The sequence below is a fragment of the Schistocerca cancellata genome, chromosome 1 (assembly GCF_023864275.1).
Source record: "Schistocerca cancellata isolate TAMUIC-IGC-003103 chromosome 1, iqSchCanc2.1, whole genome shotgun sequence".
NCBI lineage: Eukaryota > Metazoa > Arthropoda > Insecta > Orthoptera > Acrididae > Schistocerca > Schistocerca cancellata.
Window position 1 is genome coordinate 1,003,364,019 of NC_064626.1, and position 16,054 is coordinate 1,003,380,072.

A 16,054-nucleotide genomic window follows, 5' to 3' on the forward strand; every position below is an offset into this window, starting at 1 on the left:
GTCGAAACAAGGCCCCGGGAATAGACGACATTCCATTAGAACTACTGACAGCCTTTGGAGAGCCAGTCCTCACAAAACACTGCCATCTGGCGAGCAAAACGTATGAGACAGGCGAAATACCCTCAGACTTCAAGAAGAATATACTAATTCCAATCCCAAAGAAAGCAGGTGTTGACAGATGTGAAAATTACCAAGCTATCAGTTTAATAAGTCACGGCTGCAGAATACTAACGCGAATTCTTTATAGACGAATGGAAAAATTCGTAGAAGCCGACCTCGGGGAAGATCAGTTTGGATTCCGTAGAAATATTGGAACATGTGAGGCAATACCGACCCTACGACTTATCTTGGCAGCTAGATTAAGAAAAGGCAAACCTACATTTTTAGCATTTGTAGACTCAGAGAAAGCTTTTGACAATGTTGATTGGAATACTCTCTTTCAAATTCTGAAGGTGGCAGGGGTAAAATACAGGGAGTGAAAGGCTACTTACAATTTGTGCCGAAATCAGATGGCAGTTATAAGAGTCGAGGGACACGAAAGGGAAGCAGTGGTTGGGAAGGGAGTGAGACAGGGTTGTAGCCTCTCCCCGATGTTATTCAATCTGTATATTGAGCAAGGAACAAAGGAAACAAAAGAAAAATTCGGAGTAGGTATTAAAATCCATGGAGAAGAAATAAAAACTTTAAGGTCCGCCGATGACATTGTAATTCTGTCAGAGACAGCAAAGGATTTGGGAGAGCAGTTGAACGGAATGGACAGTATCTTGAAAGGAGGATATAAGCTAAGGTGAACATTAACAAAAGTAAAACGAGGATAATAGAATGTAGTCGAGTTAACTCGGGTGATGCTGCGGGAATTAGATTAGGAAATGAGACACTTAAAGTAGTAAAGGTGTTTTGTCATTTGGGGAGCAAAATAACTGATGATGGTCGAAGTAGAGAGGATATAATATGTAGACTGGCAATGGCAAGGAAAACGTTTCTGAAGAAGAGAAATTTGTTAACATCGAGTATAGATAAGTGTCAAGAAGTCGTTTCTGAGAGTATTTGTATGGAGTGTAGCCATTTATGGAAGTGAAACATGGACGATAAATAGTTCGGAAAGAAGAGAATAGAAGCTTTCGAAATGTGGTGCTACAGAAGAATGCTGAAGATTAGGTGGGTAGTTCACATAACTATGTGGAGGTATTGAATAGAATTGGGGAGAAGAGGAGTTTATGGCACAACTTGGCTAGAAGAAGTGATCGGTTGGTAGGACATGTTCTGAGGCATCAAGGGCTCACCAATTTAGTATTGGAGGGCAGTGTGAAGGGTAAAAATCGTAGAGGGAGACCAAGAGATGAATACACTAAGTAGATTCAGAAGGATGTAGGCTGCAGTACGTACTGGGAGACGAAGCAGCTTGCACAGGATAGAGTAGCATGGATAGCTGCATCAAACTAGTCTCGGGACTGAAGACCACGACAACAACGACCTGTACAACACAATGTATGCACGTTTGTTTGCAGTTGCTTATCTTACGCTTACATTAACCTGTGATTTTGCAATGTTAATCCCTTAAATACGTTACCTGGACAAATATAATCCGTAAAATTTATTAGTATAAATTAATTACCTTTTGGTGTCGCGATTTTTCCTCTCATTTTAGTTTCGTCGTGAATTTCTGAATAAGTGAGAAACACTTCTTCCCTTCCTCCTTTTTTGTGTGCAATTCGAAATTCAGAGACACTACGACACATTTATAAGTTAATGGTGAGCGAGAGGCCGGTGTGAAGTGTTCGTGTAGAGCCAGGCAGCGCAGCTGAGTGTAGCGGTGTTTACGCGTGTGCTGCAGGTGGCGGAGTGCCAGATAGAGGGGCGCGAGTGCATCATGGTGACCAGCGGCGCAGTCGCGTTCGGCAAGCAGAAGCTGACGCAGGAGCTGCTCATGTCGCTCAGCATGCGGGAGACGCTGTCGCCCAAGGACCACACGCGAGAGGTGAGTACCCGCCGTGCGCGAGCACCAACACTTACATCTTTGTGTACGGGCTGCGATTTCTGCTACTTTACTACAATGCTAATTGTTCTTTATGTACGTCGGCATAGCCAAAAAACACTTTTCAGCACAATTGAAGGACTACTTTTTTAAAACCCCTTAAATGTCTCAAATTTCAGTACAGAAGTTTCAACTTTGGTACAAAGGTGCCTACAACCTTCCTCTGGAATACGAAGTTACAGTACCTGTGTTGTGAAGAAATAAGGCACAATGTTGCTTCGGACATACGTGCATGTCCGAAGGAATACTGCATCTTACTTCCTCGCAACACTGTAAATTCGCATTTATCGGTCGACACTGGGCCTGCGACTTACAAATAAAATCAAAATAAAACTTCCTGGCAGATTAAAACTGTGTGTCGGACCGAGACTCGAACTTGGGACCTTTGCCTTTCGCGGGCAAGTGCTCTGCCACGAAGTTTCATATCAGCGCACACTCCGCTGCAGAGTGAAAATCTCATTCTGGAAACATCCCCCAGGCTGTGGCTAAGCCGTGTCTCCGCAATTTCCTTTCTTTCAGGAGTGCTAGTTCTGCAAGGTTCGCAGGAGAGCTTCTGTAAGGTTTGGAAGGTAGGAGACGAGATACCGGCAGAAGTAAAGCTGTGAGGACGAGGCGTGAGTCGTGCTTGGGTAGCTCAGTTGGTAGAGCACTTGCCCGCGAAAGGTAAAGGTCCCGAGTTCGAGTCTCGGTCCGGCACACAGTTTTAATCTGTCAGGAAGTTTCATATAAGCGCACGCTCCGCTGCAGATTGAAAATCTAATTCTAAAATCAAAAATTTTTAATTGGAAACTCATGGTTTTTTAGAAGAAACATCATTCAAATAAAATTTGTGCCATGAACAGGAATAACATTAATAAGCTGCTCGAATACAGGTGTGACACATGGATGACGACATATGGAAGTTGGGGTCTGGTTGTGAGTCGTGCTCGGATAGCCTACGTGGTTAAAGCTACTGCTCGCGTGAAGTGGAAAATCTGTGTTCGAGTCCCGGTCCGGCACAAATTTCCACTGTCGTCATTCGATTATACAGCTGAAAATCGTTTGTATCCACATCTACGAATACATTTCACGTCTTCCTCTGTAGGGTGTGGAGGCGTAGCACCATGCGAAGTCACACTCGGATTCGGTCACCCTTCAAACAACGAGTCGGCAAATGAAAATGAAGTGCCAGAGCTCAGAAGTTCATGTGAGTTGCAAGATGAGTTAATGATCTCACATTGGCACACAATTTCACCAGAATTCTCCCTAACGGCGCCTTGGGCGTGTCACACGATGGCAAGGTCGTCACAGCCAATCTTACCCACTCCCTTCCCTTGACGCGTCTGCGATGGGGATCAGAACCGCTCAAACGTTTCTTATGGGCGGTCGAGGAAAACATTTGAAACACACCGCCGCTCACAATCGACACGAAAATAGATCAGGATGTGGCGTAAAGAGCGTCAATGAAATCACACCATCATCAATCTCTACTCGCCGATGTGGCAGCCAACATGCTCCATACGACCGTCTGTCGGCCACTTGCGAAATCAGCTTCCTTCTTGTTACGTCTCCTTCTTAGGACAATGATGAACTGGCTGGTGAAACCGGAGAGGGATTAAGCTCATTATTCTTCGAGTAGAGCTTTCGCCCTAGCATATCGAAAAGAAAAAATGTGGTATGATATTAGTAAACTGCAGGATTTTTTCATGATAAGGTCACAGGATAAAAAAAGTTGCCTATTAAAAAAATTAATGCTCACATACTATTATGCACGGAAACATGGGAGTATCGAAAGTGAATCGCAGCTAAATTCTAAATACACGTGGAAGCACACCGCGTGAACCAAAATTGACGCACTCATGTCACAGAGCAATTAACTGCATACTAACGTTGAACGCCAACGTTGACCCTGGCGCACGATCGAGTGAGTGCGCGTAGTGTTTAAGACACTCAGGTCGTACCTAGGAAGAGCAGAGTTCATAAATCCGACGAGATGTCCCGATTTCGGTTCGTGAACTCCTATCAGTAGTAGAACGGTTTCTTGCAAATCCCAGCACTTCAGCGTTCATCTATACCTTTCTCCCACTTAGGTAATACCACAAGGATGATACTGCGAAATTCCAATATCCTCTCTTTAGTGAACTAGCATTTCCCTAAATCATTACTTCAGTGTTTCATTCAATTTCGTATCATACTCATCAGAGCTGCGCTGAGAGAACCAGCGTTTTCTCAACACTGTCGATGCTGAATTGTGGCCAATAGCGCGGTGGTTGTGTGCGGCGTAGTGCGCCTTAAGCCAGTGGCGGCTGTGCTGTGATGGCCGTTTCTGTCCTTTGTCTGCTACTGAAAATTACCCACAGAGAGGAGGAGAACTCTCTTCTGTCATCGTCCTCTCCTTCGCCATCCTCATCGGTCTCGCTTCTAAAACAAGAGCGCTGGAAACTTGATGATCGATTTTTCGGCCTTGAGTTGCTGAAAAGGCAGGATCGACAGCCACAGTACCTTCAGCCGAAGACGACCGGAAACTAATTTCAGTCACTAGTCTTAAGTTACTTTCCACTTCCACGGTGGATACGTCGCGCTTCGACACCTGCGAAATGCTTCATAGCCGACCGCTGTGGCGGGGCGGTTCTAGGCGCTTCAGTCAGGAACCGCGCAGCTGCTAAGGTCGCAGGTTCGAAACCTGCCGCGGGCATGGATGTGTGTGATGTCCTTAGGTTAGTTGCGTTTAAGTAGATCTAACTCGAAGGGACTGATGACCTCAGATGGTAAGTCCCATATTGCTTAGAGCCATTTGAACCATTTGAGCCGGCCGGGGTGGTTGAGCGGTTCTAGGCGCTACAGTCTGGAACCGCGCGACCGCTACGGTCGCAGGTTCGAATCCTGCCTCGAGCATGGGTGTGTGTGATGTCGTTAGGTTAGTTAGGTTTAAGTAGTTCTAAGTTCTAGGGGACTGATGACCTCAGAAGATAAGCCCCATAGTGCTCAGAGCTACTTGAACTATTTTTTTAACCATTTTAATTGCTTCATAACACACCGCTACACAGTAATTCTGCCAAAATTACCGAGAGAGACCTATGAAAGCTTATTCTGTAATACCATCAGTTAAGTCTGATTAACAAATTCATAAAGTATTCGTGTATTCATGTTGCATTAAAACATCGAAACGTACATATCGAATTTCACTCTATTGACTTCTGCAGCATATTAGAAGAAGTAGTCATAAAGTTATAAAGTTCGACTCATCACCTCGATAAAACAGAGCCCTGGCACGCACCGATATCTCCGCATCACAGTGCCGCACCATGCCACTAGAGGGCAACAAAATTGCCGTAGCCCATTATTAAAATGGAGTATCGTGCAGTAATTCGTTTCCGGCAGCTACTTGAATGTTGCAGCGGTGCCAGGAGAATCCAGATGATATCTTCAGCTGTCTATATTTGTCTTACACAGCTTCAAGAATTCGGGTGCTGCTGAAAACTAACTATTGCAACAAACTCTACTTCGTCAACGGGATGCACCGTTTTGTTTTCACTCCTCTAGGGATATGCTACGGTTTCGTGCTACGCGGATTTTAATGTGTGCCAGGACGGCAGGCATGTGTCTGCAAACAAACAATGTAATAATTATATAACTTTAGTTTTTCGAGGGGATGGTTAAAGCGTCATGACTATGTTCCCTCGTTAGCAAATAGCGCGCATGTTCGCGACAGTTGTATATGTTCCAAACAGTTACAGGGTTCAGTAATAATATGGATCTCGAGTTTTATGTGAAATACGTAAGAGGACGAATACATTTTAACTGATGATCCTGTCAGCGTGAAGTAGCTGTGCTTAGCTGTTTCTTGCTCCAGCAAATCCTCAGGGCTGTTGGAAAAGTGAGAGAGACTGAGGGCGCGACAGCCACTTTCTCGACTTCCCGTTCGGTGCCCCCTTGATTCATTAAGGTTCCGCTTGGCCCATTCGTATTCGGATGACGGCTTATGGCCTCCAGTTAAAGCAGAGAGCAGGCGAAGAAGTTTTATGTCGGCTTTTGCCCGAGAGCGAAGTTGTCGCCCGACCCCACCTGCGCTACGCGGGAAATCCATTGCGCCGCGGCGACGCGCCCCGGACAGGAGTGCTTTGGCGTGTACGTCGCCGCCGTGTCTGCGCGCTCGCATCGCGGCTCCAGTGCCCCCTTTTTTTCTGGCAGCCAGAGAGGGCGGAGCCGGTAGCCCTCATCTGTGACGAACGCCATCAGTCACTGCGGATGCGGTACGAGAGTCGGGAGAGAGCTTTAGCGGCCCAGCAGGTCTCCAGGCAGTTGATTTCGACTTGACATAAAACATCGTTTTCTCAGCCACTGATGTATGAAATCAGAAAGTTTTCAAATTATTGAAGATTATATTCGACAATATTCAATAAAGAGTAGAACTAGAAATTATGAATTTATTCATAGCATTGTATTCTTACCATCGCTAAACATAAACATGATCTTGTCACCATCTCCAAACATCTCCAAAATAAAATATGAAGCTTATTTGAATTTGGCTGACTGTCCCGTATAGTGGAGCATGCCATCATTGAGTTTTTGTAGGACATGCCAACATTAGCCTCCAATTGCAGCTGGAGTGAAACATGAAAAGACTGTCGGTGTGACGAGCATTTAGACGGATTATTTTGCTTGCAACACGGTGCACAGCCACCACGAAGTGTTTGACCGATATACACCACTGGTTATTAACACATTATCGCAACGATGGATTACAAATAACTAATTTCATATTTATAGTATAGTAGAAGGAATACGTGACTAAATTTATGATTTGGAGGTTAGCGGGATGTGAAATTTAGTATTGAGAGCTGGCAGCAACCACAGCGGTTATCCGGTTGTGTATCGAGCCGAACTGGTAGGTTACCTGTTGTGTACATAGTTCCACGTAGTCAGCGCGTACACAACTTTCCCACTAGAGCGCGCCCCGCTAAGCACAACAGCGCAGGCGCAGCGCTCGTCCGTCTCCGCACAATGAGATGCCGCTGCCTTAGAGACAGACCAAATTCTGCTTCCGCCGATCCGCGTATTAATATGTAACGCAGCCAATGAGATTGCTGCTAATGTAGAACCTCCTCTCCTCGCGAATCACATTCGCGCAGTGATACCTGAACGCGCGAGGTATTATAACGAGTGTACAGACCTCCGATTAGTCAGTCTGCATTTGTCTGCACCAGTCTATAGTCAAGTTTCAGTCTGCACCTAAGAAGATTATCATATTCCTGTACATAGCCATGAAGAGAAATGTATAGACACTTTGTCAAGTATCCGAGATATGTGAGAAGAAGATTAACGTACCAAGACCAAAGGAACTTCAGATTGTCAGTTGTAAACAGCATCCAGAAACAAGTTATGTAATGTCTACGCTTTTTATTATTTTAATAAATGTGTGTGAAAATTAATCAAGTTCTGTTTAAAGTTGGTCACCGTCCATCTGCTACTCTAAGCGTGCAAGTGGCATTTCTATCGTCTGACCCAACGACAGAAGATAAACACGCCACAATAAGACCACGAGACATATTGCTGACACTCGCCTACTTCATTAGAGCAACAAGTCAAATAATCTGATGGTGTGTGTACGGAAGGTCTTACAGTACGCACACCACATTACCAAACACATCAGAGACATGAGTATCGTCTGAAGCGCCCGCATAGGATGTGTGATAGGACCGTTCTTGTCCTCTACATATACAGGGTGATCAGAAACATTCTGAAAAGCTTACAAGGATGTTACAGTATAGACCGTATTGAAAAATAATTGTTGAGAAACAGTTTGATACGTTTCGTCGTTTCCGAGTTAATTAACATTGAAATTAGCCAGTCAGATCGTTCTGAGAACAAATTCAAGCGTCCCGCCTGAGACAGTGTGCCCAAACGTGTTCCTCGTTTGGTTTCCTGAAGCCGAACAAGAGAGGGATACAAAAACTGGACGTAGGATGGTAGTAAGGATGGAACCCGAACTAAAAGCTCAACAGTATCGTGCGCTATCATCTACGCTATGAGAACAACTGACGTTAATTGTGTCTGTCAAGCCACTTTGCGCATGCTAACTGCAGCACTACTTAAATCTGAAACGATGCATCGTACCGAATTTCGTTTCTTATCAACTATTTCTCAGAAAAACTTACCACGCAACGCACTTACAAGCTTTTCAAACTGTTTCTGACTACCGTGTTTAAATGATCTAGCCGGTAGTATGAGCAGCAACCTGCGGCTGTTTGCCTATGAGGTTGCGGTGTATGGGAAAGTGTCGTCGTTCTGTGGCTGTAGGAGGATACAAGATAACGTAGACAAAACTTCTAGTTGGTGCGATGAACAACAGCTTACTCCAAATGCAGAAAAATGTAAGTTACTGCAGATGAGTATCAAAAATAATTGTGTAATGTTGAAATAGCTCATGTGTAACGTAGGTCGCGTATAGAATACTAGCGTGACCCATTCTTGAGTACTACTATCAGGGCGGATCAGAGTCAGACATTGAAGCTATTCAGAGACGTGCTACTAAATTCGTGAACGGTAGGTTTGACCGACGCGAAGATATTACGATTCACTATTGACAAAATTTAGAGGACCGACATCTGCAGCTGGAACTATTCGGTTACCATCAGCGTACATTTCGTCTAAGAAGCATGCAGAGAAGACAAATTATGGCTTGTATGGAGGCATATAGAACCTGGTTTTCGCCGCGCTGCATTTGCGAGTGGAACAGGAAAGGAAATGACTAGCAGCGGTACAAGACATCCTCCGCCATGCACCACACGGTGTCTTGCAGAGTATCTATGTAGATCTACATCTACATCCATACTCCACAAGCCACCTGACGGTGTGTGGCAGAGGGTACCTTGAATACCTCTACCGGTTCTCCCTTCTAATCCAGTCTCGTATTGTTCGTGGAAAGAAGGATTGTCGGTATACTTCTGTGTGGGCTCTAATCTCTCTGATTTTATCCTCATGGTCTCTTCGCGAGATATACGTAGGAGGGAGCAATATACTGCTTGATTCTTCGGTGAAGGTATGTTCCCGAAACCTTAACAAAAGCCCGTACCGAGTTACTGAGTGTCTCTCCTGAAGAGTCTTCCACTGGAGTTTATCTATCATCTCCGTAACGCTTTCGCGATTACTAAATGATCCTGCAACGAAGCGCGCTGCTCTCCGTTGGATCTTCTCTATCTCTTCTATTAACCCTATCTGGTACGGATCCCACACTGCTGAGCAGGATTCAAGCAGTGGGCGAACAAGCGTACTGTAACCTACTTCCTTTGTTTTTGGATTGCATTTCCTTAGGATTCTCCTAATGGATCTCAGTCTGGCATCTGCTTTACCGACGATCAACTTTATATGATCATTCCATTTTAAATCACTCCTAATGCGTATTCCCAGATAATTTATGGAATTAACTGTTTCCAGTTGCTGACCTGCTATTTTGTAACTAAATGATAAGGGATCTATCATTCTATGTATTCGCAGCACATTACATTTGTCTTCATTGAGATTCAATTGGCATTCCATGCACCATGCGTCAATTCGCTGCAGATCTTCCTGCATTTCAGTACAATTTTCCATTGTTACAACCTCTCGATACACCACAGCGTCATCTGCAAAAAGCCACAGTGAACTTCCGATGTCATCCACAAGATCATTTATGTATATTGTGAATAGCAACGGTCCTATGACACCCCCCTGCGGCACACCTGAAATCACTCTTACTTCGGAAGACTTCTCTCCATTGAGAATGACATTCTGCGTCCTGTTATCTAGGAACTCCTCAATCCAATCACACAATTGGTCTGATAGTCCATATGCTCTTACTTTGTTCATTAAACGACTGTGGGGAACTGTATCGAACGCCTTGCGGAAGTCAAGAAACACGGCATCTACCTGTGAACCCGTGTCTATGGCCCTCTGAGTCTCGTGGACGAATAGCGCGAGCTGGGTTTCACACGACCGTCTTTTTCGAAACCCATGCTGATTCCTACAGAGTAGATTTCTAGTCTCCAGAAAAGTCATTATACTCGAACATAATACGTGTTCCAAAATTCTACAACTGATCGAAGTTAGAGATATAGGTCTATAGTTCTGCACATCTGTTCGACGTCCCTTCTTGAAAACGGGGATGACCTAGCCCTTTCCAATCCTTTGGAACGCTACGCTCTTTTAGAGACCTACGGTACACCGCTGCAAGAAGGGGGACAAGTTCCTTCGCGTACTCTGTGTAAAATCGAACTGGTATCCCATCAGGTCCAGCGGCCTTTCCTCTTTTGAGCGATTTTAATTGTTTCTGTATCCCTCTGTCGTCTATTTCGATATCTACCATTTCGTCATCTGTGCGACAATCTAGAGAAGGATCTACAGTGCAGTCTTCCTCTGTGAAACAGCTTTGGAAGAAGACATTTAGTATTTCGGCCTTTAGTTTGTCATCCTCTGTTTCAGTACCATTTTGGTCACACATTGTCTGGACATTTTGTTTTAATCCACCTACCGCTTTGACATAAGACCAAAATTTCTTAGGATTTTCTGCCAAGTCAGTACATAGAACTTTACTTTCGAATTCATTGAACGCCTCTCGCATAGCCCTCCTAACACTACATTTCGCTTCCCGTAATTTTTGTTTGTCTGGAAGGCTTTGGCTATGTTTATGTTTGCTGTGAAGTTCCCTTTGCTTCCGCAGCAGTTTTCTAACTCGGTTGTTGTACCACGGTGGCTCTTTTCCATCTCTTTCGATCTTACTTGGCACATACTCATCTAACGCATATTGTACGATGGTTTTGAACTTTATCCACTGATCCTCAACACTATCTGTACTTGAGACAAAACTTTTGTGTTGAGCCGTCAGGTACTCTGTAATCTGCTTTTTGTCACTTTTGCTAAACAAGAAAGTCTTGCTACCTTTTTTAATATTTCTATTTAAGGCTGAAATCATCGATGCAGTAACCGCTTTATGATCGCTGATTCCCTGTTCTGCGTTAACTGTTTCAAATAGTTCGGGTCTGTTTATCACTAGAAGGTCTAATATGTTATCGCCACGAGTCGGTTCTCTGTTTAACTGCTCAAGGTAGTTTTCAGATGAAGCACTTAAAAAAATTTCACTGGATTCTTTGTCCCTGCCACCCGTTATGAACGTTTGAGTCTCCCAGTCTATATCCGGCAAATTAAAATCTCCACCCAGAACTATAACATGGCGGGGAAATCTACTCGAAATATTTTCCAAATTATCCTTCAGGTGCTCAGCCACAACAGCTGCTGAGCCAGGGGGCCTATAGAGACATCCAATTACCATGTCTGAGCCTGCTTTAACCGTGACCTTCACCCAAATCATTTCAGATTTCGGATCTCCGTCAATTTCCTTCGATACTATTGCACTTCTTATCGCTATAAACACGTCTCCCCCTTCACTGTCCAGCCTGTCTCTGCGGTATACATTCCAATCTGAGTTTAGGGTTTATTACTGTTTACGTGTGGTTTCAGCCAACTTTCTGTCTCTAGTACTATATGGGCATTGCGACCGTTTATTAATGAGAGCAGTTCTGGGACCTTTCTATAGACGCTCCTGCAGTTTACTATTAGCACATTAATATTGTTATTCCCTGTTGCATTTTGCCTACTCCTACCTTGGCGCGTCTCAGGAGGCGTCTTGTCGGGCCTAGGGAGGGAATTCTCTAACCTAAAAAACCCACATGTGCACTCCACACGTACTCAGCTACCCATGTAGCCGCTTCCGGCGTGTAGTGCACGCCTGACCTATTCGGGGGGACCCTACATTTCTCCACCCGATAGCGGAGGTCGAGAAATGTGCACCCCAGATCTCCGCAGAATCGTCTGAGCCTCTGGTTTAAGCCTTCTATCCGGCTCCAAACCAGAGGACCGCGATCGGTTCTGGGAATTATACTACAAATAGTTAGCTCAGCTTCCACCCCGCGAGCGAGGCTTTCCGCCTTCACCAATTCCGCCAACCGCCTGTAAGAACTGAGGATGACCTCTGAACCCAGACGGCAGAAGTCATTGGTGCCGACATGATTTGCAGTCGGGTGCACCCAGTGCTCTCTATCGCCACCGGGAGGGCCTCCTCCACATCTCGGATGGGACCCCCCGGCAAGCAGACAGAGTGAACACTGGTCCTCTCCCCCGACCTTTCCGCTATTTCCCTAAGGGGCTCCATCACCGGCGTAACGTTGGAGCTCCCAATAACTAATAAACCCCTCCCCCCGTGTGCCTGCTCGGACCTTGCTGAAGGAACGGCCACATGTCCTCTCACAGGCAGAGCGGGCGATGCCACATGGCCAGCCTCCACATTGACCCTCCGCCTCGTGCGCCGCGAACGCCGCTGAACCCGCCACTCCCCTTGGGGAGAGGGTGGCCCAACCGCGCCCGGTACCCGTGAAGATTTCTCGACAGCAGGGACAGTGGGTGAAGCATGTAACACCTGAGGTGTACCATGCGACGCACCAGACTCCCCACTGCCGCTACACTCCGAGGCAGCAGCCTGAAGACGGCTGACCGCAGCCATCAACACGTTCAGCTGTTCGCGAACAGTGGCCAGCTCCTCCTGCGTCCGTACACAGCAGTCACACATCCTATCCACGCTAAGAAATCAATTTACTGTAGAGAGTTAATCAACTTTTAACTAGACTGCTAATTCACTAATGGCGGCTGATTGTGGACTAAACTGTGGTTGCTAGACACTTCTTGTAGAAAACAGTGAAAATAGCACTACCTGTCTCTGGACTGTATTGAAAACGAACGCCGGCCGCGGTGGTCTAGCGGTTCAGGCGCTCAGTCCGGAACCGCGCGACTGCTACGGTCGCAGGTTCGAATCCTGCCTCGGGCATGGATGTGTGTGCTGTCCTTAGGTTAGTTAGGTTTAAGTAGTTCTAAGTTCTAGGGGACTGATGACCACAGATGTTAAGTCCCATAGTGCTCAGAGCCATTTGAACCATTTTTTTGAAAACAAACACTAGCACAACTGGCACTATGGTTGACTAAAGGGACTCTCTCTACTATTACTAGCACTCGACAATTAAAGCTTCCTAAAAGCAAAAACACACGGAAGAAGAAGTGCCAAGTAAGAAAAATACTTAGATGCAGAAATTCCATGCGGCTGCAACTGTCTGCCAGAGTTCATCAGTGGTGAGTGGCGCCGTGCCATTCTCTCGGGAACCGACGACCACATGTTTTCCGTGGGTGAGAATGTGCTCAAGAACGCGCTGACTAGAGCAACATCCAAACACCCTCTATATCGAAGAGGTTCAGGGCAGTACACATAACATCTGGTCTTGGATCACCTGTTCAAAGATAACGTCACGAATATACCAAATATAGAGCACAGCCACTGGCCTCAATACGTCTTAAATGTAACGTCTGCTGTCCAAATTACCAGCTGTGCGAACCAGAAGTGATTGTGTCGTGACCCAGCGGCACTGCACGCCATCACGCCAGGTACTGGGCCCGTACGGCGATGCCGAATGCAATCTGGCAACCCTCGTTCTCCTCGAACTCTCCACACACGGTTGCGTCCATCGTGATTACGTGCGCAGAACCGGGACTCGTTTGAAAAGACGATGCTGTGCTTGCCACTCGTGTAGATGCTGATGAGGTCGGCGCGCCCCTCTGCTGCCGCGTCAGTGGTGCCGCAACACGCCGTAGTCGCAGTCCGTGGTGCTCCTGTTGACGTAGCCCCACTCACGTGGACATTGCCGTGCAGTAAACCTATTTTCTGAGTCACAATTCGATTTTTAAGGTTGCATTGAAGCGCCGATTATTTATACATAACTGGCGTCCGGGAGGTAAGGACAAATTTGAATTTTGAGCCATTTTGTCATGTGAAGGTTGGCAGACGTGTTTTTTTTCATGTTTGTGATCTGCGATACCTCTCATTAGTTGTCTGGCAGCTTTTGTGTTCGTGTTTGATGTTTGTCTTCGTCATGGATCCGATGACCAGTAGGCGGCGCATTCAAGTGATAAAAAGTTATTACAAAAACAATGAAAGTCTCACGGCAACCGTTCATGAATTGCGTGTGACACTCGGACGTAATGTTGCACTAACCGAATCATCAATTCGGAAGTTGATCCGGAAGTTTGAGACCACGTGTTCTGTTTCAGACGTTAAGATAACATGACGACCACTTCCTCTTCGAACACAATAACACATTGCTGTCGTGCGTGACAACGTGACCGTAAGTCCCAGAAAATCGATCCCAACGATTTAATTTACCACCAAGTTCACAGCATGAAATCCTTTCAAAATATCTGAAAATGTGTGCGTACAAGATTCAACTCTCACTAGAGGTGAGGCCTGTAGATTATGGAGACCACGAGACCACGAGTACCCAACATATCAAAGCTTTAGATTCACCAATATTTTTGTTTCACAACATGCGTCACATACTTTCCCTTATCCAGCATATACTGACATTGTAATATACAAGGTGAATCACCTGAAACTTGCACCGCAAATATTGAAGAAAAGGAAAATATCATTAATGTGTGGTTTTCACAGAGTAGACTGGTAGTCAGTGGCTTGTATTGTTAGCCAATTAGCAGATAGTAATAATTCTTAGAAAGTGTATTTTTCGTGCAAACATACACCTCTTTTAAATGGAATAGCGCCTATTGACATTAACAAAATAAAAGTAGGATAAATTAGAATGTCAGTGGTGTTTGTTGCATGATTCTAGCGTGAATCGTTTACGAGATATCGTAATTTGAAAAGTTTCCACACTGACACTTGTTTGTGCCATTCGACCTGCGTAATTGCTAGGTACGAAGTTGTTTTGTTTGCTTACAGTCTGCTTGCGTACTCCTTGAGTGTACTGCAACTTGCTTGTCAGTTGGTGTGTGATGTTCAAGCAGTAAGTCGTGAGTAGACGATGGGATTTACAAATCACGGCCAGGTAAACTGCCGAGACATGCACTATTGTCCTGTTGACAATCCTCTTAGCTTCCTCAGGTGGAACGTCAGCATCGATGGAATGTAAAAGTTTGGTGTGGTATTGTGAACCATCAGCTCATAGGTCCGTTTTTCATAGACGGAACACTGAACGCGCAGGTTGCTAACAGACTATCTTCCACGAATGATAGAAGACGTACTTCTGCAGGCTAGGGGAAACATGTGGTACCAATGTGATGGCTGCCCAGCCCTTAGTGCACGAAGTACTACTACCATGTCTACACGAATTTTTTCGAAATGGCTGGATTGGGGCAGAGGACTTGTACCTCGGCCGGCCCTTTCATCATATTTATCGTCTGTAGAATTTTTTCTGGGGGGGAAAGTTGAAGGACGCTGTCTACAAGGACATACCAACTACACCCGATGACATCCACCGACATATTACTGCCACCTGCTCAGACATTTCTGCTGAAATGCTAGCTTGTGTGGTCATTTTTAACTGGTCAGAATTCACATAACTAGTGTAACCACTTGTGTTGTTCTTTAGCGAGTGCCACCACAGTTATTGTACAAGTGGCGAAGTGGATACTTTGCAAAATAGATAACTCATCAATGACTCGCACCTCAATCCTGCAACAAATTCCACTGACGTTCTAATTTTCCCTACTTTTAGACTGTTAATGTCGATAGGTATTGTTCCATTTAAAAGTGTATGTTTGCTCAAAAATACAATTTATAAGTATTATTACAATCTTTGTATTGGCTAACAACACAAGCCATTGACTACCAATCAGTTCTGTGAAAACTGCACATCAATAGTGCTTCCCATTTCAGCAATGTTTGCGGTGCAAGTTTTAGTTGATTCACCCTCTATATGATCACGTTTCGTTTGAATGCACCATTGGACACTATAATTCCGATAATTCTCTCTTCTTTTCTTTTTTAAACTTAATGTAATTTCCTTTTTAGATGTAATCTCGTTCGCTCGTAATAACTTATATATTCTGGCACACTTTGAAAGTAAATCTTACAGACAAAACAATTTTTTGTCTTAATTTCTTCTCTTGTCTGGAGTCCAGTTCTGTGAGACAAAAACTGAGAAGCTTCCGCATTGTAGGTATTCCATT

General features: G+C 45.0%; 1 protein-coding gene across 1 annotated transcript in view; it reads left to right on the top strand.

Annotated features, from left to right (window-relative positions):
- Positions 1-16,054, top strand: part of LOC126088855 (delta-1-pyrroline-5-carboxylate synthase) — a 221,391-nt gene that overhangs the window by 53,506 nt on the left and 151,831 nt on the right. Inside the window, exon 3 of the mRNA XM_049906867.1 lies at positions 1,835-1,978. Within this exon, the coding sequence (XP_049762824.1) occupies positions 1,835-1,978 (144 nt within the window). The remainder of the gene's footprint in view (positions 1-1,834; positions 1,979-16,054) is intronic.